General features: G+C 37.0%; 1 protein-coding gene across 1 annotated transcript in view; it reads right to left on the reverse strand.

The window, feature by feature from the left end:
* Positions 1 to 23,356, reverse strand: part of snrnp200 (small nuclear ribonucleoprotein 200 (U5)) — a 41,089-nt gene that overhangs the window by 1,255 nt on the left and 16,478 nt on the right. The window contains exons 17-44 of the mRNA XM_046870992.1: positions 23,155 to 23,304; positions 22,944 to 23,054; positions 22,344 to 22,475; positions 21,584 to 21,772; positions 21,128 to 21,325; positions 18,729 to 18,881; positions 17,978 to 18,058; positions 17,797 to 17,880; positions 17,576 to 17,682; positions 17,307 to 17,425; positions 17,054 to 17,208; positions 16,741 to 16,930; positions 16,487 to 16,660; positions 15,080 to 15,240; positions 14,126 to 14,353; positions 13,776 to 13,967; positions 10,650 to 10,828; positions 10,382 to 10,533; positions 9,973 to 10,081; positions 9,706 to 9,814; positions 9,434 to 9,623; positions 9,173 to 9,337; positions 8,682 to 8,803; positions 8,456 to 8,599; positions 7,919 to 8,095; positions 7,675 to 7,835; positions 2,969 to 3,050; positions 2,621 to 2,713 (exon numbers count right to left, since the gene is read on the reverse strand). Coding sequence (XP_046726948.1) covers positions 2,621 to 2,713; positions 2,969 to 3,050; positions 7,675 to 7,835; positions 7,919 to 8,095; positions 8,456 to 8,599; positions 8,682 to 8,803; positions 9,173 to 9,337; positions 9,434 to 9,623; positions 9,706 to 9,814; positions 9,973 to 10,081; positions 10,382 to 10,533; positions 10,650 to 10,828; positions 13,776 to 13,967; positions 14,126 to 14,353; positions 15,080 to 15,240; positions 16,487 to 16,660; positions 16,741 to 16,930; positions 17,054 to 17,208; positions 17,307 to 17,425; positions 17,576 to 17,682; positions 17,797 to 17,880; positions 17,978 to 18,058; positions 18,729 to 18,881; positions 21,128 to 21,325; positions 21,584 to 21,772; positions 22,344 to 22,475; positions 22,944 to 23,054; positions 23,155 to 23,304 — 4,107 coding nt within the window. The remainder of the gene's footprint in view (positions 1 to 2,620; positions 2,714 to 2,968; positions 3,051 to 7,674; positions 7,836 to 7,918; positions 8,096 to 8,455; positions 8,600 to 8,681; positions 8,804 to 9,172; positions 9,338 to 9,433; positions 9,624 to 9,705; positions 9,815 to 9,972; positions 10,082 to 10,381; positions 10,534 to 10,649; positions 10,829 to 13,775; positions 13,968 to 14,125; positions 14,354 to 15,079; positions 15,241 to 16,486; positions 16,661 to 16,740; positions 16,931 to 17,053; positions 17,209 to 17,306; positions 17,426 to 17,575; positions 17,683 to 17,796; positions 17,881 to 17,977; positions 18,059 to 18,728; positions 18,882 to 21,127; positions 21,326 to 21,583; positions 21,773 to 22,343; positions 22,476 to 22,943; positions 23,055 to 23,154; positions 23,305 to 23,356) is intronic.

Genomic DNA, 23,356 nt, shown 5'->3' on the forward strand with positions numbered 1-23,356 from the left:
CAGAGGTTTTCCAAGACTGGTTCTACTCTGACCTTGCAAGGGTTCATCAAAGAAGTTGAGTTCTTATGCTGTGTGTCAGGTGCAGAAACTGGTTTAGAAAAACAGACTCATGAGTGCTGCTAGCATATCTTTAGAGGCTGCGGAAAAAGTCCTTTCGTCAGTGTTTAGACCACACGCCACACACTGCAGGTTGGTTTGCACGGCCGTCATCCCAAAAGGAAATCTCTTCTGAAGCTGGCTCACAAGAAACTCTGCAAACAGTTTGCTGAAAACAACCTGTCCAAGACCATGAATTACTGGAGCTATGTTCTTTGGTCTGATGAAAGGAAGACAAGAGAAAATTGTTCAGCTCAGATGGTGTCCAGCATGTGTGGTTCTAGCATCATGGTCTGGGGCTGCATGTGTGCTGCTGGTACTGGGAGCTGCGGTTCATTGAGGAAAAGATGGATTCTAACATGTACTGTAACATTCTGAAACAAAACGTGATGCCCTCAATTCAGAAACTGCAACAACCAGCAGTTTTCCAACATAATAATGACCTCAAACATGCCACCAAGATGACAACTGCCTTGCTGAGGAAGCTGAAGGTGATGGCGTGGCCTTCAATCCTGAACCCCATTGAGAACCTGTGGGGCATACTCAAGCAGAAGGTCAAGAAGCACCATGAGTCTAACATCTAGCAGGTTTGTGATGTCATAGAAGAAGATCCCCGCAACCTGTGTAGTTGTCAAGCAGTGCTAGATAACAATGGTGCATGCGGCTCTTTGGCTGGTTTCATGCGGCTCTTACGTTCATATCGAAGTTTGTGTTTGTTTTTTTAATGTGCGTGTGAGTTCAATACGGTATTTTAAGATTTAAATGAGCTTGCCCCTACTGGGAAACTTTGCGGTATATCAGAAGAAACACAATTGTAATGACAATAAAAAAGCGCAGCCAGCACACGGTTATCTGGATAAGAGCCAACATGTCTGCGGTGTGTGGATAGCGATTTGCAAAACATGCAATGCTGAAATTTTAAGAGGGGGTGTATCTGCAAAGAGTTTCTCCAAGTCAGGTTTAATTTATCACCTGAAATCCAAACATCCCGATTGCCATTCTAAATATGAGAAGAACACGGCGCAGAAAAGTAAAGCCAATCCGAGCATGCACACTCCGTCTGTAGAGGACGTTTTTGAAAAGGCAGGAAAGTTTTCCAGTGATGGTGCCGAGGCAAAAGGCATAACAAAAAAAAATTATGGATTTCATTGCCATTTGAATTGAATTTGAATTTCGGTGCATCCCTAAAATATTATCGTTGGTGTGGCCCTCTGACACAATTCAGGTTTCTCATGTGGCCCCTTGTAAAAAATTAATTGCCCACCCCTGCGGTATATTCATCTCACGCACATGCGCATTTGAGAAAAATACCGTATTGAACTCAAGCGAAGTGAACACGCTCAAACAAACAAACAAACAAACAAACAAAAAAAACAAACACAAAGTCTGTGTTTTCTACCCTGAAACACGTGAAATCAAAGCATCGATCTGTTCTGACTGACACCCATGTGAAAGAATTGCTTCGAGTGGCAACAACGGAATACGAGGCAGATTTGAAGGGGATTGTTTAAGGCAAGGAATGCCAAAAGTCCCACTAAGTAACATGCATAGTAAAAGAGAAACGCTATTGTAAATTATTATATTTTTGTTTGTGGACTTGGTTAAACAGAGTTTTTGTGTGTGAGACAGTGCACCATGTTCATTGTTGTGTGTGTGTGTGTGTGTGTGTAAAGGAAGGGATGGTGATGTTCATGTGTGCCCATGTGTATGATGTGGCTCTTTGCGGTAACACAGTAAAAAAATGTGGCTCTCGGTCTCTGACTGGTTGGCCACCCCTGACTTAGGGTGTACTTACACCAGTCAAAATAACTGTAAACAAAAGTATGTTAAGTTATTTTTAGAGAACAGTAAATCTGTACTGCTATACAAGCTGCACATTGACTACTATAATATATATCCAAGTTTCATTTCTATAGTATTGTCCCTTCAGAAGATAAAATGGTTGCTAAAATGTGGAGATACACAATGTAACTCTTGTGAGAGAGACACACACACACACACACACACACACACACACACACACACACACACACACACACACACACACACACACACACACACACACACACACACACTAACTCCTTTAAAATGTGAAAAAAAATTTTTTTACAGATGATTAAAAACATATGCATAATTATTTTCTTCCTGGACCGTTGAAGGCAATTGCCAGCAAAATTCATGTTACTATGTACACTCGAAAATACAACATGCACGTACATAAAAAATAAAGTTTTATGGAGAATTTTTTTTCTTGAATATCTTTTGTAATCCTCAATCTGATCTATGCAATGACCTCCTTATTTGGTTAGTTAGATATAATCCATGGGCAGGGATTATGCTAATTGTGAATGATCTTAAATAACTGCACTGTATTCACAAATGACTGGAATTCATTAACATGCACACTTAACTGTCAAAACTGAGATTTATGAAGCTTTATATAAACATTCATTTTACATAAATTACTCAGATTTTACTCAAATTTACAAAAGTTTAATGAATGTATAAAGAGTAACAAAAAAACCTTGGCTTTTTGTTGCAGAGTCAGTCTCTTGATAGAGATAAGACTGTTCGATTTGGGGTCTCCAATCACAACCCACCAACCCTCTTCACGTTTCTGTGAAAGGGGAAAAACCAACAAAGAACAAAAACACACAAACAACATGGTCATTAAACATTCAAAATATTATTTTTCAGGATATATATGTAGTAAGTAATCAAGTACAAGTCCTTATATAAGTAAAGAACACCCAGGCAAATGACATTTTTTTCTTTTGATAAGATATGTTAATTTTAATTTGAAAGTTTTGACTGTCTATCCTAAGGACCCCCTTACTCCTAACAGGAGGCTGTCGCAAAATATTTTACTAACCTGTGGAAACAGCGGCGCAATCACAGGTCCTGTAACTTCTTCCTCTCTCTCTAACTGCACCTGAACAATAACTGGACTGCCACTTTAGAAACAGAAAAAAATAGATTTATATTATTAAAGCATAGTGCTTTTAATCATTAGCATTACAATGCTATTAAAAAAAAAGAAAACTGTCTGTGGCATTTTTATATTACATTTTTATAAGCATGAAACAAAATTACAAAGTTATCAAGAGTACTGAATGTAAAATAACCCAGTCACCGTTAATAATTTTAAATCTCCCACCGGATTTGTATTAAAGAGGAACCTACTTCAAATTTTTCTGGTTTCTCGCAGACTATGTGCTTTTTTGTATATTGCATCTTTTATAAACATTTCAACCACTTAACATAAACATAGACAAACAAACCAAGCCCAACTTTGACAATGCTAATGAGATGAAAAAAAAAAAAAAAAAACAACAACCTAAAAACATACATGTGCATTATAACACACCGAAACTCTAAATATTTCTTAGAGTGACATCGATAAAATCCAGGTATGGAGACCATACTTGATGAAAAGCTTTAGTAGACATGAGTAACACAACTAAAAAATTTTAAGGGAATCACTTCCCTAACAAACTTGTGCCATCATCTCAAAGATGGGGGTTTGTCATTAATCCACGTTAACAATATATTTTTTCTGGCATTTATTTATAAATGACAAATATTGTATAAAAACATAATAAAAGAGAATATAAAGATATACTAAGATTTTATTCAGTGTATTTTCCTTGGAGTTGAGACAACTTGAGCTAACGAAAACGCCGGTGGGGTGTGTGCATGTGTGCGCGTGTGTGTACTTTTTCTTCTTTGCTTATCTTAATTTTCGTCACAATCTTCAGTTTCTGGCTTCGATTCGCCATCAAAAACTGTTTAGTTATTCTTCCGTTCATTCCAACAAACTAAAGCCATCCGTTCAATTCCTTTATTTGGCAATGAGATTGGTATAATTTGTAGTGGATAAAGAAGCCTAGGCATTATTTTCCTCTTAACTACAGCAATCCGCCGAAGCCAGGAAAGGGAAAGCTCTGACCATCTAATTAGATCATTAAGAATTTTTCCCCCAAAAATGGGATAAAATGAACTTTCACAATTGACAGATCATGGGGTAATATTAGTTCCCAAATATGTAAAACCAGATTCCGAAACCTTAACTGGAAAGGAACACTTTAATAACACGGGTGTCTCAAATGTAAAGCAACAGATTTGGGGAAATTTATTTTGAACCCTGAGAAATTCCTAAATTAATTAATAATATCTACTAAACTTGGTACTGAAGATTCAGAATTCTAAAAATAAAGCAGGATATCATCGGCATAAAGGGAGATTTTATGCTTTTTAGCTAGAGCAAAAAGCAACAGGGAAAGGGGACAACCCTGTCTAGTGAACAAAACAGAAAAATTATCCTGTTACAGTTACAGTTAGTAACAACGGCTGCAAGTGGCCAAAGTAAAGGCGGCAAACCCATTGAATAAAGTTATGACCGAGGCCAAACCTTTCTAGACTGTAAAATAAATAAGTCCACTCCACACGGTCAAAGGCCTTCTCCGCATCTAAAGATAGGAGTGTCAATATTGCCATTATGAGAAAGCTCAAGGACATTAAGCAGCCATCTTATATTGTTACTAGAACTTCTACCCTCAATGAAGCCTGTTTGGTTTAATCATTAATAGATAGGAATTTTTTTCCAATCGCAATGCGAGGATTTTGGAGAGCAGCTTTAAATCTACATTCAGCAAAGAAATCTGTCTGTAGGACCCACAATTCTCCAAATCTTTTCCTTTTTTTTTTTTAACACAAGACAGATATTGGCCTCCCTAAGTGACTGAGGTAGCTTATTTATCATAAAAGAATGGTCGTACATAGCTAACAAGGGATCTATTAACAAGTGCTCAAAATCTTTATACACTTGGCAATCTAGGCCATCTGGAACTGGAGATTTAACGGATTGTAACCTACCTAAGGCCACTAGTTTCCTCCTTTGAAATGGGGAATTGAAGACCATTCTTTGTTCATCAGATATACTAGGAAGCGTTAAGCAGTCAAAAAAAAACTTTTCATAGCAGTATCTTATTGGGGAGAATATTCAGAAGGATATAAAATCAGTAGAATTGCTTACATGCAGAATTTATAACCCCAGAATTAAATGATAGTTCTGCCGTAGAATCCCCAATAGAGGTAATGAATCGTGGACTAAATTTATTCTTTAATAAGTAAGATAAATACTTATAAGGTTTATCACCTTGTTCATACAATCTTTGCTTTGAAAATACTATTTTAGTGTTGGGCTGCTGTGATAAAGATCCCAAGGAGGCATGCATTACACGCAGTTTCTCCAAATTAACAGACGAAAGATCATTTACATGATCTTCAGTAGCTATTTTGAGTTCTAGGCATGTCTACTGGTTTCTGTTTTTTTTGGGATATAATAAGATATAACTAGTCCTTTAATGTGGGCTTTACAACGCTCCCATAACAAGGATGAATCATCGATCGATTCTGATTTAATTGACCAAAAAATCTTGAATTCAGAATTAAGATATGAAAGAAACTCCAGTGCTAAGTAGATAACTAACGTCCAGTGTTACCACAGCATGATCAGAAACAACAGTATTGCTAATGGTACATATAAATACATATTGCAGAATTGCAATAGGGACACAAAAAATCATCAACCCTAGTATACGACTTATGAGGAGGAGAGTAAAATGTAAATTCTGTTCACAATGGACTGAGTAAGCCAGACATCAGCATGGAACAGAATGCCAGACATTAACATAGCCTAGTTATTCATACAGAGCAGACAATGTTTTATATTGCTTAGAGACAGGGCAATTCTTAGAAGGGAGTCTATATAATAAAGGATTCACCAAACATTTTAAATCCCCCTCAAAATCACTGTGCTAAACGCAATATCTAACAAATCCGAAAAAGCCTTAGTGAGAAGCAGAGAAGTTTGGCAGAGAATATATATTTAAAAGGGTTCTCTCTTTCCATTTAATAACCCCCTAAGAATAACATAACAGCCTCACCTATCCTTAACACTATTAAGAGTCCTAAAGTGTACACTTCTATTCACAAGGATAACTACCCCTCTACAACTTGTCATAAAGGAAGAAAAATAGATATGAACAATCCACTTATGTATAAGATTAGAAAGCTCCAGGTCATTCAAATGGGTCTCCTGCAACAAGGCCAAATCAACCTGCCATTTACTTCCAGACCTTCCAGATTTGACCATGCAAACCCCTTACATTTCCATGTAACAACTCTTTAATTGCTATTAACTATAATACATTTTAATGTAATAAAGGCATAGAAAGGTGAATAAAAAAAACTACCGTAATTTCTGGACTATTAAGCGCATCCATATATAAGCACTGAATTTGACAAAGATTTTTATTTTGAACATAAATAAGCCGTACCTGTCTATAAGCCACAGGTGTCTACACTGAAACTAATGAACTTTACACAGGCTTTAACGAAAGACAGTGCCTGTTACATGGTGTAACGGGTGAAATATGTTGTGGCTCCTTTAAGAGCAGAGCATTTTCCCGGTATTACTGCATGTGTGCAAGACCGAGGAATATGACCTTATTATTTTCTGATGCTCATTTCTAAGTTTCTTTGACTAACCCGTAACGCTGTTGCCAAGAAAAATAAAAAAGCATGAGTTTTGGAAACCTGTCTGTGCTTATATGATTTCTGTTGCAACTGGAGTTAGTGAGTGGGCATCAGGTCAAATGTCAGAGGAACCTCATCCATATTTATGATGTGGTGAGGTCTGATTCAGTGGGAGCGCATCTGATTTAATATAAAGAGTTTCATTGGTTCATTCGTTCGCAATTTCATTGGTCTAATGTTACGGGTCTCAGTTTTTTGACTTTAGAGCTTGTGAAATCGGGAAAAACACATACAGTAAAAGAAACACAAACACACACAAAAAAAAAATTAAATACAAAACATTTCTTGGTAGTAGAACAAACAGTGGAACTCAGGAACCAAACATCTCTTCCGTTCAGAAATACAGCAGGTGTGTCGAGAGCCATGGTGGGTTTACCACCATGTTTAACTAAATCAAAATTCCAGCGCATACGAAGCACAACACAGAGAAATCTTGAGATAAAGATTCAAAACGCAGTTCTCAAAATGCAGACTTCCATCCATAGACAACTTTCTACTTGCATCCAGAATCTTTGCTTAATTCCGAAGTTATGCATGCGTACCACCATCGGTCTGGGTCTCTCCTCGATACCTGGTTAATTTGGTCACTGACTCATTCCATGACGATGCTTGAGAACTGAAGCAATGAGTCATGATATCGGTTAAATCTTTTTGAATAACCCTGTATTGTACAGCCCAATGTACTTAGTTTTTCTCATGACTGTAGCGGGCTATTTAAAAATAGCACTAGCGTTCAGTGTAGTTAAAGTCAAAGCTCTGTAAAGACCCAAATGTGTGTGTGATGGTCAGATTTTAAGAAAATTTGGGCAACATAGTGTATGCTCTTCAAAAGGACATCAACAATTCTGTACTACACTGTAAATGGAACTGAACAACCATACAACAACCTGATGCATTAGCATTACCTGAAGCTCAAAGTTTTGTGGATCAATGCAAAACCCATCGAAGGAAGAATAATAATATTTAGATCGCACTTACCTCTTGATGTTCTCTTTGTCGACCACTTCATAGGAGAGCTCAATGTTCGGGTAACGATTACAAAAACGTGCCACATCAGCCATTTGAATATCTGACAACTGTAGAAGACTAATGCGATCCTCATCCTCCATCTCCATGATGTCAAAGATGCTTTCTACACCCTATATATACACAAAAATTGCCAATGAAACCAGATTTCCCAAAATGTTCCGAATGAAATATAAATCTCCCACCTAAATCTCACCTTTTCTGTACTGCGTTTGATGTGCTCTGCTGTAAAGTGTGGCAGCTGCTTCAGATAAGAGTCCTTAGACCACATGGCCTGTGTCACCATCTGAGCTAGCTCCATTGCAGCCAGTGCTGGACTCAACCAGCCATTGCTGGATAGCACATCCACACATGCCTGAATGAGACGCACTGCCTATACAGTAAACATGCAAAATCATAATTAACACAATACTTATAGCAGGCGGCTATGCTTGCCTGTTGCATAAAATGTTAAATATTTTAAAAACTTTGTCGTATCGCAATAGTCATTGTAAGATCAAATCACAAGTGGAAGCATGATAACTCCTAGACTACCTGTGCGTGTGTGCAAGTGATAGATAAATTTGTGTATAGTACATACATTCTGCAAGTAACCCAAAAAATTGATTAATCATTTATCCTTATCTGGCCATTTAATTTATTCAACCATTTAATTCCAAGTTTTACAATAGCCTCAACTCATTTTAACAGTTCTGAAAAGGCTGTCTTAAGAATTGGATATTATTTTGCTTACCTTGCTAAGAATCTCTTCAGTGTCAGACTGAAGTTCAGCACTTAGTTGCATACGAGACAAATGGGCCTGTAAGAGCAAGTTGGTCTTCACATGGGGATCATTAAACTTCGGGTTGTTCAGTTTGTGAGGCACCTTCTGGGCTAGCTATACGAAATAAAATACAAAATATTAAACACTGAAGTCAATCAGTTCTTATAAAATGTTTGAGGGTGTGCATTTAACTGACCTGATGTAGCAGGGTGTCTTCATGGTGTCGGATTGGTATGTTCTTGTACTCAGCAGCATTGGAGATAATCTCAATCAGACCACGGATTTTTGTCTTAGCATTTAGAGACATGCTGAATAGCTCTGTAGAGACAATGAGAATTTCTGAATATTTTGAAAATAAAAAATATATCTAAAAATGCTTACATTGATCAGTTTTTTTTTGTTTTGTATGTTTTTAATAAACTGTTAAACAGCACACCCATACTGAATGAGAATTTCTGAATATTTTGTAGAAAAAAAAAAAAAATAATAATTAAAAAGCCCTGCAGTTTTATATTGTGACAGTGCTTTAAAAAAAAAAACAAAAAACACAAAAAACAAAAAAAAACTGTTTTGGTGTGTTTCAGTGACCCATTTAGCAAATGCAAAAAGACAGGGGAAACGCCCATAAGGTTTCTACACATAAGAAATTTACAAGCAAGGGTACTGTCTTCTAAATAGTTATCTCACCAATGGTGGTATAGTTAATGTAGTAGTAAGCTGCAATCATGCCCAGATTGAGAGGGGCGACATCCATCTCATCCTCTATGCTGATGCACTTGGACTGCTCAAGATCCTGCAGTGTGTTCTCTACCAATTCCGACAGGTGGTCCGACAGATGCCGATGAGACATACCTGCCATGCGTAGGGTAGCAAAAAATCAATAAAGGATGTGATTTTTGACATGACAAGTCCATTAAAAATTCTTGGGAAAACACAACACAATCTTACCCTGAAGATTATAGTAGTTGGGGTTTTGGGTCATTCTGCGGTAAAGGAAAGTCCAAGTTAGATAGTCCACCGCATCCTGCTTGTTCTCCACTGTCTTTGTGACTATCTCAGCATTGAAGTGGTCATGAAGACGATGGTCCAAATGAGATTCAACTGGCAAAGGCTCATAAAGGAACTTCTTAAAGAAGTCCTTAGACACAAAAAGAAAGTTTGTGAATATTATGTAGAAACAAAGGAGGAAAAAGTTTTATAATTTGAAACTTCTGCTATACCTTTTTAGAGCCCTGGCACATAATGACACAGCAGCCCTCATCATCCTGTAGAGGACGATTAGCCTTACCCACCATTTGCAGCACATCATAGATTGGGTAATCCACATAACTATGAAAACAAAATACATTTAATAAAGTCTTAAATAAATTAGATGCAAAAATTAAGATTCACAATGAAATAAATATTACTAAATATAATATTAAACATTGTGATACATGATTTAAACAGTACTTAAAAAAAAAAAATGTAATTCAGTAAATACATACGCATGAATTTTCCCGTTGTAATACTGTGTGTCCATGACGATGACCAAGTGAGCAGAGATGTTTGTTCCCCAGCAAAGACTACGAGAGGCAACCACAACTTGAATGGCACCTAATACAGAAGAAAACATGAAGGAAGGGGGGAAAAAACTAAATAAAACAACAATCAATAGGTTTTTGAAAATAAAACATGACCAATGTAATATGCATTGTTCAAACACTCGATCACTTTATTGATTAAATGTGCTCCAAAGTCAGCAATGTCTTTAATTACTGACAGACTAATGTCTCTTTATCCATTAATAAAAATGAGTTTTGCGATCAAAAAAAAAAAAAAAAAAAGCGAAATAAGATCAAGTCTTTCTTATATGTTATTAAAAGTCAATAGTGTTGAGGTGTAGTGCCTTCATACCAGAGTTGAAAAGCTGTTCAACGGTCCTGCGTTCAGTCACTGAGAGCCCTTCATGGAGATAACCCACACCATTAGAGAGGGTCTCTTTTAGTGCACCATCAGACAGCTTTTCCAGGAATGGAGCCAAGTCTTTCTCAGAGCAGTGTAGGAACCTACAGATCAGTAACATTTATCAGAGCTGAGGAGTGGAGATGTTCTATGTCTATTAATAAACCAAAAAATCCAAAGCACCGAACATATGAGCAAAGAGATGGCTTAGCCACAACACCTTTGTGGAACTACATCAGCAGCACAGAAGGTTAATATGTCAATGGCAGTCAGGCGAGTCTGCTTCCGAGAAGGCACAAACACCAGAGACGGTTTGGATGGAGAATGCTTCATGATGGTGTGGTACACAGGTTTAGCCATTGACAGTAGTCGAGTTTGTGTGTGACTAATATTGAAACCCTGGGGAGAGAAAGAAAAGTCTAGTAAGTAAGACAAACAATGGTGATTTACAAGAGTGGAATAGAACATAATATAAAACCACTTAATATATATTACAACATTATAATATATTATAACAACAGCTATGTTAATACCTGAAATGTAGAGAAATATTACACCTAATATGATAGACACCTTAAAACTATTTTTGTTTATGACGATAATACATAAGCTACTTATTTCTATTAAATAATAGAAAAATAAGCAAATAAACATTTTTTTTGCCTGAAAGTCATTTATTCGGTATGAAAAATGCAAGGCTACGCCTGTAGTCAAAACAGTGAAGAGATGGACCAGTGAGGCAAAGCAGGAACTACAAGACTGCTTTGACTGCATTGATTGGAGTGTCTCTAAAGTTGGAACTGACAGTCTGGATGAACTGACTGACACTGACATCTTGCATTAGTTTTTGTGAAGATGTGTGCGTGCCAACCAAAACCTTCTGCACATTCAGTAACAATAAACCATGGTTTACAGCCAAACTTAAACAACCTCAACTAACAAGGAGGATGTCTAAAGAGCTAACAGGTCAGTTGATGATGCAGTCAGCATGGTTCTGCACTACAATCTGCAACACCTTGACTGCTCAGGGACATATGCCCCGATTCTGTTTGTTGACTTCAGTTCAGCTTTTAATACAATAATTCCAGAAATTCTCCCCTCCAAACTCCTAAAGCTCACCACACCATCTGTCAGTGGATCAACAGCTTCCTGACAGGCAGGAAACAACAGGTGACACTGGGAGTGGTTACCTCCAGTATTTAGACAGTCAGTACTCAGCACTTCTCAGGGATGTGTCCTCTCCCCACTGCTATTCTCCCTCTATACTGAACAACTGCACATCCAGGGACCCAACTGTTAAACTGTTGAAATTTGCAGATGATACTACGCTTATTGGACTACCGTAATTTCCAGACTATTAAGCGCACCCAAATATAAGCCGCACCCACTGAATTTTACAAAGATTTTTATTTTGAACATAAATAAGCTGCAGGTGTCTACATTGAAACTAATGAACTTTACACAGGCTTTAATGAAAGACAGTGTTTGTTACATGGCTTGTATTTAAACAGTAGCCTACCAAGAAAGTCATTGTTCACTGTCTTCCTCCTTCCGTTCACAACTATTTCTCTCGGGAGTTTTTCTTTTGGCATCGTCGTGCGTTTAAAAATCACCATCCGTGAAGCTTTTCTCCCGAATGCCGTGCAGCTCAGAACATAGGTGAAGTGTGTTTTTTCATGCCCGGTTGTTTTCATTCGTCACGAATGATTCGCATTTCCTGTTGACAGTCCGAGTGAGCAGCAGGTCAAACGTCAGAGGAACCTCATCCATATTTATGATGCGGTGCGGCCAGATTTAATGGGAGCGCATCTGATTTAATATAAAGAGTTTCATTGGTTAACCTGAACCCGTTCGGCAATTTCATTGGTCTAATGTTATGGGGCTCAGTTTGGGGCAACAAGTCTACATATTAGCAGGAGGAGAAGTGGCTGGTGCTATGGTGCAGTCAGCACAACCTAGAGCTAAACACACTCAAAACTGTGGAGACTTTAGGAAACACCCCTTAACACTACTCCCCCTCACAATATCTGTGGAGACCTTTAAGTTTCTGGGAACTACCATTTTCCAAGACCTGAAATGGGAGTCCAACATAAACTCTATTCTCAAAAAGGCCCAGCAGAGGATGTACGTTCTATGCCAATTAAGGAAGTATAATATGCTACAGGAGCCGCTGATGAAGTCACTGAATGTCCTGTGCACATCCATCACCATCTGGCTTGGAGCAGCAACAAAACAAGACAGGAACAGACTGCAGCAAACAGCTGAAAAAAATAATTGGTGATCCCTTGCCCACTCTACAGGACTTGTACCACATAAGAACCAAAAAAAAGAAAAAAAGAAAATGGGCATGAAAAATCTAACCTTCACACTCTGAACACAACCTCTTAACTCCTCCCTTCTGGCAGGTGCTATAGAACACTGTTTGCCAAAACTGGCAGATGCATGAACAGTTTCTCTCCCCAGACAATCATTCTCATTAACAACGACTTTAATTATATGTCCTGCATCATTTTACAATTTATTTTCAAGTACTGCATTATCAGAACAGTCAGTCATCACCTCATCTGCATAAGTTACACACACTATTGCTGCTGTAAATTGTACAAACATTGTAAAGCAAACTATTTGACATGACGCACAATACTGTTTTGTGCACTACCATGCACTCTCAGACTTCATGTACATTACTGATCTGTAACATACTCTGTATTCATATTTAATACTTGTATTGTCTATAACAGGGGTGTCAAACTCAAATTCACAGTGGGCCAAAATTAAAATCTGGGATGAAGTCGCAGGCCAAACTCAATATTAATTGAAAAATTGACTGCAATTGTGCATGTTTTCCGTCTCTCCAGATATGGAATGTTGAACCTTTTCATATGGAAACAAACTTAGTTTTGCATAAACATTGAATCTGGAACAACCAAAGTTTAATATTATAAACACATGAGAAATTAAATTTGAAATAAAACACACATCATTGGTATTTGTTTCTTATTATGTCTCTCTCTCTATTTATAGCCTTTCTAATTCATTTATATTGCAAACCATTTTTAACAAGGCAACAACAAAACAACCAATAATAATAATAATTTCCTTTAATAATAATAAAAAAAAAGCAATCTTTCAACCATTAACAGTCCAGGCCTTGAAATAAAGAAAAGTGCATAAAGACAACATTCATTCAAGCTCAATTTTTACACTCTGATTTACTCTGATGCACATTGGTTTAAGCTAATGTGCATCAATATCTGGGTATAGGCTCTGAGCTGAGGAAATCCACAGGATTGCACATTTAACTGGCACATTAGTCAAATCAAAATCAGTGTCCTGAGTCCTGTACCTGAATGTGAAGCTCCAGCGGCACAGGCCTGACATTTGGATGGAAGTTGAACGTTGCTGTAGTGCTACAACCCAACCAGTGGGCCACATCCTTAGCATTGGACAGAGATGAGCTTAGTGCCACAATGCGGATAGGACGATCGATCTGAGAGGAGATGTACCTCATTCTTGAGCAGATTACTTCAAGGACAGGCTAAAACCAAACAGCAGAAAAAAAATATTACAGTTAGGTTTCACACCAAAATAAAGCATCACTTTTATAGCATCTATATTTGTCATTTATCAATAAGAATGATGCAGACACATCAAACCTAAGAAACACAACAGGCCTGTTCATGTAATGATCTTTACCCCATTCTCTCCACCAATGAGATGAGTCTCATCCACAATGAAGAGACTGACATTCTGGACATTCTTCCTCTGTTTCCACCGGCGGGACAAAATATCCCACTTCTCCGGGGTGCTGATGATGATGTCACCTTTTCCCAGTAGCTTGAGGTCAGTGCTGGTCTCTCCAGTGAGTATGACTACCTTCTTATTTAGAAGACCTTGAAACTTCTGGTGCCAATCCACAAATACCTACACATGCCAGCAGTAGAAAATGTTACTTTGTTTCTTCCTATTCTAGGGAAAATGTAACATACTTTATTAATCAATGTTTTTGTAGTGTATACATTTTAATGACAATACACAAGCAGGATATTTAAATCACAGCATCTGATTATAGATAGCAACTTGGTTGCTATCCATAAACAATGTCATATTGGCATAATATCTAGCAGTGCCTATTGCAGGTTACATTAGCAAAGCTGCCAACCATTGAGCATTTTACATAAAAGCTTCAGAAATACAACATAGTAAGCTAGCTAGAGCTACCACTCAAAAATATGTCAAATGAGCAGTCTTTTTCTCTTTTGCCATGTTTTGCCAAATGAGCCAACTAACAGGAATCTGGAATAATTTCTGCAAAACTATTATGATAAATACAGGGGTCCGGATAATACTAAAATGTTTCATGGTAATAATAGTTTTAAAAATTGCAAACTTCCCAATGACGTATTCTTAAATTTGAAAACAGTATCCTATTGTTGAAATAAACAAAATGTGGATGCTTGATCACCTTTCTTAAACTGGCTAAATTTGGAAGCTAATACCTAAAAAATACTCGCTTGCTTCAAAACTAGGATGATTGATTAGTCGACCCCAGACATAACATTGCTTGACTGTTCCAATACTATAACTTCTTGACTGTAACCAGGATACATTAACACCTGGAACAACTGTGCATTTATAAAGTTTGTGTACCTGTTCAGCCAGAGACTCCATGGGAGTAATGTAGACACAACGGCCCTCTGAGTTGTGCAGCAGCATCCTGAGAATTGCAAACTCTGCACAGATGGTCTTTCCACTCCCAGTAGGGGCTCCAACAAACACGTTATCATCACTGTTGTACACAGCATTAAACACTGAAAAGAAAAAGCAGAGAGCCACATGTACACTCACCATCCACCTTAATAGGCATATTTGTACATTTATTCAGTTATTCAACCAATCATGTATGAATTCATTGAAATACAGAGCTGTAGTTCACATCAACCACAAAAATAGGGAAACTATGATTTTTGTAACTTTAACCTCCTAAGACCTGAGCTTTGGTTTGGCTTGCATTGTAGATTTCTTCCAGTTATTTGGGGTTAGGAAGAACCAATAATTATAATAACCATATATTTTCTTTGAACATGAAGCTCTTCTTGGAAAAAAATTGTCACTTATGTGGACACTCAGTCTGTATCTACAGAAAACAATAAAGACACCATTGTGCACAATGTCCACGAAGGTGGTCATAGGAGGTTAACTGTGACATGGTCCCTGGCTTAATGTTTTAGGCATGGTCAGATGCTTTTCTGCTTTCCACTGTTGGGTAAATGCTTATTTTGAGGTACTACAGCTCAGACCAGTCATGTAATTCTTTTCTACATTAATTTCTAGTGAAACCACTTCCACTAATTTTTTATCTATATTCTACATTCCCTAGTGCAGGGGTCACCAACATCCCTTGCAAAAATAGCCACTTACCAGCAAGCTGCATCTAATTTTTTTTGTTGCTATTCTTTTTTTTAAAATCACACTTGCATTGGTATAAAGTTATATATAGTTATACAAGTTTATATAAAGTTATATAAATAAAGTTTTGCATATTGATATTTATGTTTCCTACCTTGTTAAATCATTGTTGATAATTATTGTAAGAAAGCATTAACATGATCAGTGTCTTCATATAGATGAATATCATTAATTATTAATAATAACATAATTAAAGGTAAATTGAGAAAATGTGTTATTTCAGAAGTGTGTATCGAACTGGTAGCCCTTCACATTGATCAGTACCTAAGAAGTAGCTCAGTTTCAAAAAGTTGGTGACCCCTGCACTAGTGAATGTGTGCATTTCATTTTAAGCTGGTCTTTTTATTAGAGAAAACAAAAATAATTCCTGAAGATGAATATTCCTTCAGTTGTTTTAATTCTAGATCGAGTAGGGATTTAGCAGAAAAAAACAGAACACTTTCTTAATGGTGAACACTCTTTATGACCAGGAGTGTACATATATTATGCACAAAGGGTAACTCAATGTCAATGTATATGGTACAGGGTAACTCAATGTCAATGTATATGGTAAAACCATAAAGCACACTTTCAACAGTGATTGGATACCTTGGGTCTGAATAGGGTTGAAGAAAGGGAACATGTTTTGGTAGAGGCACTCAAAGGCAGCATTTCTAAGGGCAGTCACAGGAAGAGGCTGTAGATCCAGTAGCTCTGTTGGAGGTGGATATTTCTCTGGCAAGATTAGATGGCGGAAAGAAACTGGCAGCTGGGTCTCGCATGCTACAGAAACAAAAATGTAAACATTCAAGATGTCTTCCTATTCACTCGTTCAATCAAAAATAAAGACTTTTTTCACTTACAAAGCCAACGGTCTGAAGCAACTCTGATGAAGTACTGTGGAGGCAGTGGCTCAAAGACTGGCACAAAAAATGTGACCAGGTGCTCATCCTGTGCATACTTGGCCTTGAGCAGGAAATATTCATGGTGTAGGATCACTTCACTGTCAACATCTTCCACCAAGATCCAAAATGCCTCTGATGACCCATGTATCTGGGAAGTGTTAGATAGAAGTTAACTAGGCAGTGAAATTTTTATTATAATTAAGACCTTAATATAATATTAGAAGCTGCAGTGTGAAAAGAGTGTAATCATAACCTTTGCTGACCAACTGACCTTTTCATCCCATTGGAAGTCTGGTGTGATTGTCAGCTCCACCTTTAGTGTCGAGCGGGTGATGGGTTGCAAATGCACTGCCAGGTCCAGTTTTGGAAACTGATGCACATACTTGTGTATTGTTTTTCCTATCTTGGGCATACGAATCAATTCACCTATAAAGGGCAGAGAAATGTTAAATGCAAACAAGTCAAGGGTAAAAGCAAAAAATCATTCTTGATCTGCCTTTAAGCTCCATGTATGTAGCACTAACCAACTTCATTGTGGTTGAGATCATACAAGCGTTCAAATGGAAAGCTTTTTTTCTCAATTTTCTTGATAACTTCTTCAGGAAGTTTGCGGAACTGTCGCAACGGAGACATAGACTGCCACCTGAGCAAAAGATGTGCAGGTTAAGACATGCTTGCAATGAAATTGAATGAAAATATTCAAACAATGCAATAAACCCAACCCATACAAAAAATTTATTCATAATACATTTCCAAATAAAAATACAAGAACCAATAATTATAAATGACTTACATCCTTTTGTCGATCATCTTGCAGAGGTTCATGGTCTTGTCAGTGAGCTGTGCCCAACCTCTGCTCAAAACAATCTCAAATATTGCCCGCATCAGCCGACCTGCACTCTAGACCCCAATAGAGCCAAATAAAATAATGGAATGCAGTAATGTCAGAAAAGCAAGAGCATTAAAATCCTATGGGGTGGTTTGCAATGTTAATAAAAAAATTTTTAAACTTGCCTGGGTGACGTAGACCATGTCGGCCATTAGAGCAAAGCCCTCCAGTTTGAGCTGTGAGATGTAAGCCTGGAGCAACACATTTATCTAGCAAAGAAACAACACAGAATTTTAAAAGAGAATGTGACATATCTAAAATAGGTATGACTCACCACATAATCCACCACCCTCACACCAAACCCACCTTAGCACTGGGCTCCTCAATACTCTCTTTTACTGGAATTGGCACTCTTTCCAGAAGCTTTTGGAGCTCAAGTTTTTCCTCCTGTCAGTCAGTCAACAACAATAGGTTATTTTCTATATAGAATCAAGGAATAATTTCTGTTCAGACCATCATGTTTAAACAGTGCTAAAATATTAACGAACTACAGCAGCAGACTTTGAGCACATGTACTTATTGTTACTTTACAGCCTTTTAAAATTGCCCTTTTTTTGTGAAAAGTGAGCTTTTATTAAGATTAACATTTTATACATTTTCATTCAACAATGCAAATTCTGCAAAGAAAATCTGAGGAAAAAAATAAGTTATTTTACACTGTGACATGATCATGTTTAACGTTTCAAAATAGATAAATAAACATCTAAAGTGTTACCTCTAGGTTTTAAGACTTGCATTACACTGCTTATTCATGACCAGTGTTTTTACTGACCCCTGGATTCGTTTATTCAAGTTAAGTATGATTACATTAAAGTTTTTTTTTCAGGGGTGTTAACATTTTTATGTTCAGATTTATTTATAGTTTAGCATGAATAGACACATCAGAACTTGTGTATAACTCACAATCCTGACTATTAAAAACAAATTTGCTTAAAGGTACAACAAAATAAATAGATAAAAAAAAATATGTACATGTCCCTTGTTTATAATAAACAAAAATAATAATCAATAAATGACAACATTCACTAGCTAAGAGAAGTATAGTGATGAAATTTACCTCTCTCACAGTGATGTTTCTGAATTCAGAAGAAAGGGAGAACACCCTGAAGAGCTCGATTTCACTAAGTGTAGGCTTTAGCAGCTGATTGTAAGTCATTATGGAATCATGTGTGATGTAAAAGTGACTGGCAATGCGCCCCAGGTCTGTTACCTAGAAAAAAGATTGGTTACATGATTTAACAAAATGAACAAGAACTTAGATCAAGTAGTTGTCAGAACTTGATAATCAGACAATCCTGTGTTTGTATATTTATTTTTCGTCTATGCATTTTCTTTGAAAACTGGAATGCACAAACCCCTCTGCAATTAAGACTCCAGTATTCCAGACATTCTGTACTATTAAATGCAACTATAAACATGTTAAAATTTTAACTAATAAAACATTTCTTTCTTTAATAAAAATATTTTTTTACAATTTTGTAAACTTAAAATATATCTGAAACAGAAACTCAAAAGCTACTCAAAATGCTTTGAAAAAATGGGATGTTGTGGCACAGTCTACACCACTAATTTCCTCATACTTAATAATGATGCCTACATTTATCTCTGAACTCCTGTCAAATTGACAAGTGGCAAAAAAATAAATAAATAAATATTGACACCATGGTCTTACTGTGTGTACATTAGGATAGGCAACTTCCGATGCATTAATGCAGTGAACTGTTGGATTTCCAGGTGGCACTCAAAAAACAATGTGGGCTTTCTAGATAATTTGAGTAATTTTGAGGGCAAGGCTGGTCTGTTAGGGCACTCGTAAAGGTGGAGTTCTCATTTCTTAATATGAGCAGAATCTTAAAACAGACCTAGGAACCATGACATTCCAGAGCTAATGCTTAACCAACTGTCTGCTAACTGCACTGACTCGTTATTCATTGTCCACAATAATTAGAATTTTCTGCCCCAACCCATACCTAAAACAATGTTCAGAAAGTGTGTTTTATTAACTTAATTAAAATTAAATTAGATAATAATTAATGTAGAGCGAGCACCATTGATCTAAATTTAGGACTGTTAATTATTAAATACCTTATATCTAAAGCACTGACTATAAAATAAACTATTACTGATTAGGATTTTAATGTACTGTTAAATGTTACTGACCAAAAGGTTGGTGGTTCAAGCCCCAGTATAACCAACCTCAAAGAGTAAAGACTACAGCAAGGGCCAGAGCTTTTTCTTACTAAGCCCACTTTTATGGAACAGCCTTCAAATTAATGTTTGGGACTTAGAGACAGCCTCAGTGTTTAAGTCCATGTTGAAAACATTTGTTTAGTTAAGCATTTTGTGATGTAGATGCTTAGCTAAAGAAGCATATCTGGAAAGATCATTGTTATAGAATGTTCTGGTGAACAGGGTTGCTCAAATGCTGTTATAAATAAATAACTAAATATATCTAACTGGATATATCATGATATTTTAAAAGCTTAAAACAATTGTTTATAATGTTACATAAACAACAAACAAAGTTGTGTTTGTATCCACAATGAAGCATGTAGTACAGTGGAACCCCGTTGTACGAGCAACCTATAGTACGAGCAAACGGAGATACGAGCAACCTCGTTTGCAAAATTTTACCCTGTTTCACGAGGAAACTCACGCTGCCGGTTCCCCGTTTTCGGCGGAGGGTCGCATCAGTCGCTTAGTTGATGACGTATCACTCGGTCGCTCTCGTTGTTCAGTGCAGCAAAAACGTAACTGTGGCAGCGGGGGTGTGTCCGAGCGGCGGGTTGTGAATGGAGGGCGGGTCCAGGAGCAGATAGGCAGGGGATTGCCTCACCTGAAGTTAATGTGACCTAATGATTGTTCTCTCTTTTCAAGTGATCGGAGGGTGCATTTAAGGAGGAGACCGTGTGTGTGTGTGTGTGTGTGTGTGTGTGTGTGGGGGGCACTAAACAGACCGACACAAAAAAAACTAATAAAAGTGGATGTGAAGCCTTTGCACCTGACTTGTGGCGTTCCTTATTCCCGTATTCATACGCTCTCCCACAGTAACTTTTTTTAGTTTTATATTTTTATTTCACTAGAAATCTTGAAAAATGTCTCCCAAGAAAATCAGTGATGGTGCTGTGAAAACGAAAGTAAATAGAATTACATGGAAACCGAGGAGGTTATGAGCGTTTTGTGCGTCTCACACTCGCAATCAACCACTACCACATGAGTAAGTGTTAAATTATGTTTATATTACGGTCATTTGCTGTGTATTTGTTTTTAAAAATAGGCTACAAATACTTTTGAAGTGCAGAAATAAGCGATCAGATGAGATCTCGGAACGGATTAAATCACTTTTACATTCATTTCTATGGGGAAAATCAGTTCGAACACACGAGCAATTTTCAAGAACGAATTATGCTCGTACAACAGGGTTCCACTGTATCAATAGTTTGGCTCACTACTCACCTGGAAGCTCCCAGCCCTCTTATCATATTTGACAAGGTTGCTCTTCTCAAGTATAGTGGCAGCAGTGTGCACCAGGTCCATCCTACGCTTCTCAAGCAGGGGATCAGTGTTGCGCTCATCATGGGAAACCCCATAAAGTGTTGGGTTACGCAGCATCCGCACATACAGATAAGTATAACCCATCCAATTCACTGCATCCTGAAACAAGTGGAATGCGTAAATCAAATAAATTAACCATTTCATTGCAATTCCACTAATCAGCAATCTTCCAATAATTTTTATTTTCTATGAATCACCCAAGACTCAAACTAGTCCGTGTGATTGAGATTACTAAACTTAATAATAAAAAAAAAAACAATAAATGACTGTTATTCATTGTAATATTAGTTAAAGTAAAAGTTAAAAACATCTCTGAAATTGTCAAAACCTGTCACGAAAAATTATTCCTTAGAATACCTTAGAATTCTGAACATTGCCTAGCACAATCTCGGCATTGAGCATGTCGGGGAGTTTGCCCAACATTTGACTTTCTATAGGCAGCTGTTGGTTGAGCAGAGACAGGTAATACTGCAGCTCTCCATGAGATGTAATCAGAATGCCCTCTCCTTTAGAGTCATATTGTGGACGGCCTGCACGCCCCAGCATCTGAAAAATTACACAAGGCAAAAGCAACCATTACAGTGTGTGTGTGGAGCATACCAAATTAGTCACATGAAATTAAACATGCACACAAACACTTCTGTCACAGTAACTGTTTCCAGTTTATGTACTAAATAACTGCTTCAGCCTCTACCAGAGCACCCGAAGATTTAATACTATGCAAAGCTCTTATGCACATGCAAATAAATAAAATATACTAAAACTAAACAGACAAAATGTTTGGGAATATTTTTATCCATTAAGCAGAGGTTTCATGTTGCCATGTGTATGGTGTACTTTAAACATTATTTACAATGAAATTATTGTCCTTCTGTTATGCAAACCTACCAAGACAAGTGCAAAATAAAAGTACAAAAATGTAATTCAAAAAGCAGCAAAATTAACAACTGAACAGAGACAAATGATGATGCAAAGTTGTTATTGAGCTCTAAAAAAGTAAAAAATAGTAACTTTTTTTTTTTTTTACATTTTAACCAGTAACAGGAAATGAGTCCCTCTAGCCCACTGATCAATTAAATCTATAAAATCAATTAAATTAAATCTATAAACAACTTACCTGTAAAATGTCCAGAGCTCCTAGCTCTGTCCACCTGCCTTTCTCAGGGCTGTACACCTGTGTGCCTTTGATGATGACAGTGTGTGCTGGCAAATTAACTCCCCAGGCCAGAGTAGCAGTTGACACCAGTACCTGAAATTAGAAAGCAGTGTTGTATAAGCATTGAACCCCAAGCTGAATCTGACTAATTTCTGACCAGTAAATGGTAGGTAACTGAGGTTAATCCAAAATTGTATTTAAAGCAAATTAATAATTATTTAAAAATTATTTATTTTCTAATTAAAGATAATATGTATACAGTCATTTGACTGCAAGCCATTAGTGTAGCCATTACAAATCATGTTATTCTTCTAAAAGAGTGCACATACTGTTACTCCGATTGCTGAAAAACACCATTTAACACCAAACAGCAATAGTTTCTTTCAATAGGACATAAAAGTACAGGCAATACTCACTTATTTTTAGATTATTTAAAAAGTCTTAGAATAAACAATATAAGCTATAACTAAATGGTTTGTAAACCATTTTTGTAACATGTTCTGAGACACGTTCAGCAATTTGAAAACCATAAAAGTCTGCAAAACTATTTAATGTGCATACCTGTATATGTCTGTCAGCAAAAAGATCCTCAACCAATGTTCTGTCCACTCTTGTCATGCCAGCATGGTGAATGGCAAAGCCATATGGCAACAGGTCCTTTAGCTCCAAATTCTACATAATTGATCACATCAAAGGTGCCTTATTCAAAATAATGCATTTCATATTATATTCCACAAATCTCATTTTATCCTTCTTTTACTGGAAAGCTGACCTTGCATTGCTCTGCCTCAGTTCTTAGGACCTCTGTGGAGGCAGAACCTTCTCGGAGAAAAAGCCCCAATGTGTCTTTCTCTAGACACATGTCTCTGATTGCTCTTGCAGTCTTCCCTGTCTCCTTCCGTGAATGGACAAATACTAAGACCTGGGTTGGGAAAGTAATTCTATTATTTTGTATTAAAATCACTAAAACATTA

The sequence above is a fragment of the Silurus meridionalis genome, chromosome 17 (assembly GCF_014805685.1).
Source record: "Silurus meridionalis isolate SWU-2019-XX chromosome 17, ASM1480568v1, whole genome shotgun sequence".
In the NCBI taxonomy this organism is placed as follows: domain Eukaryota; kingdom Metazoa; phylum Chordata; class Actinopteri; order Siluriformes; family Siluridae; genus Silurus; species Silurus meridionalis.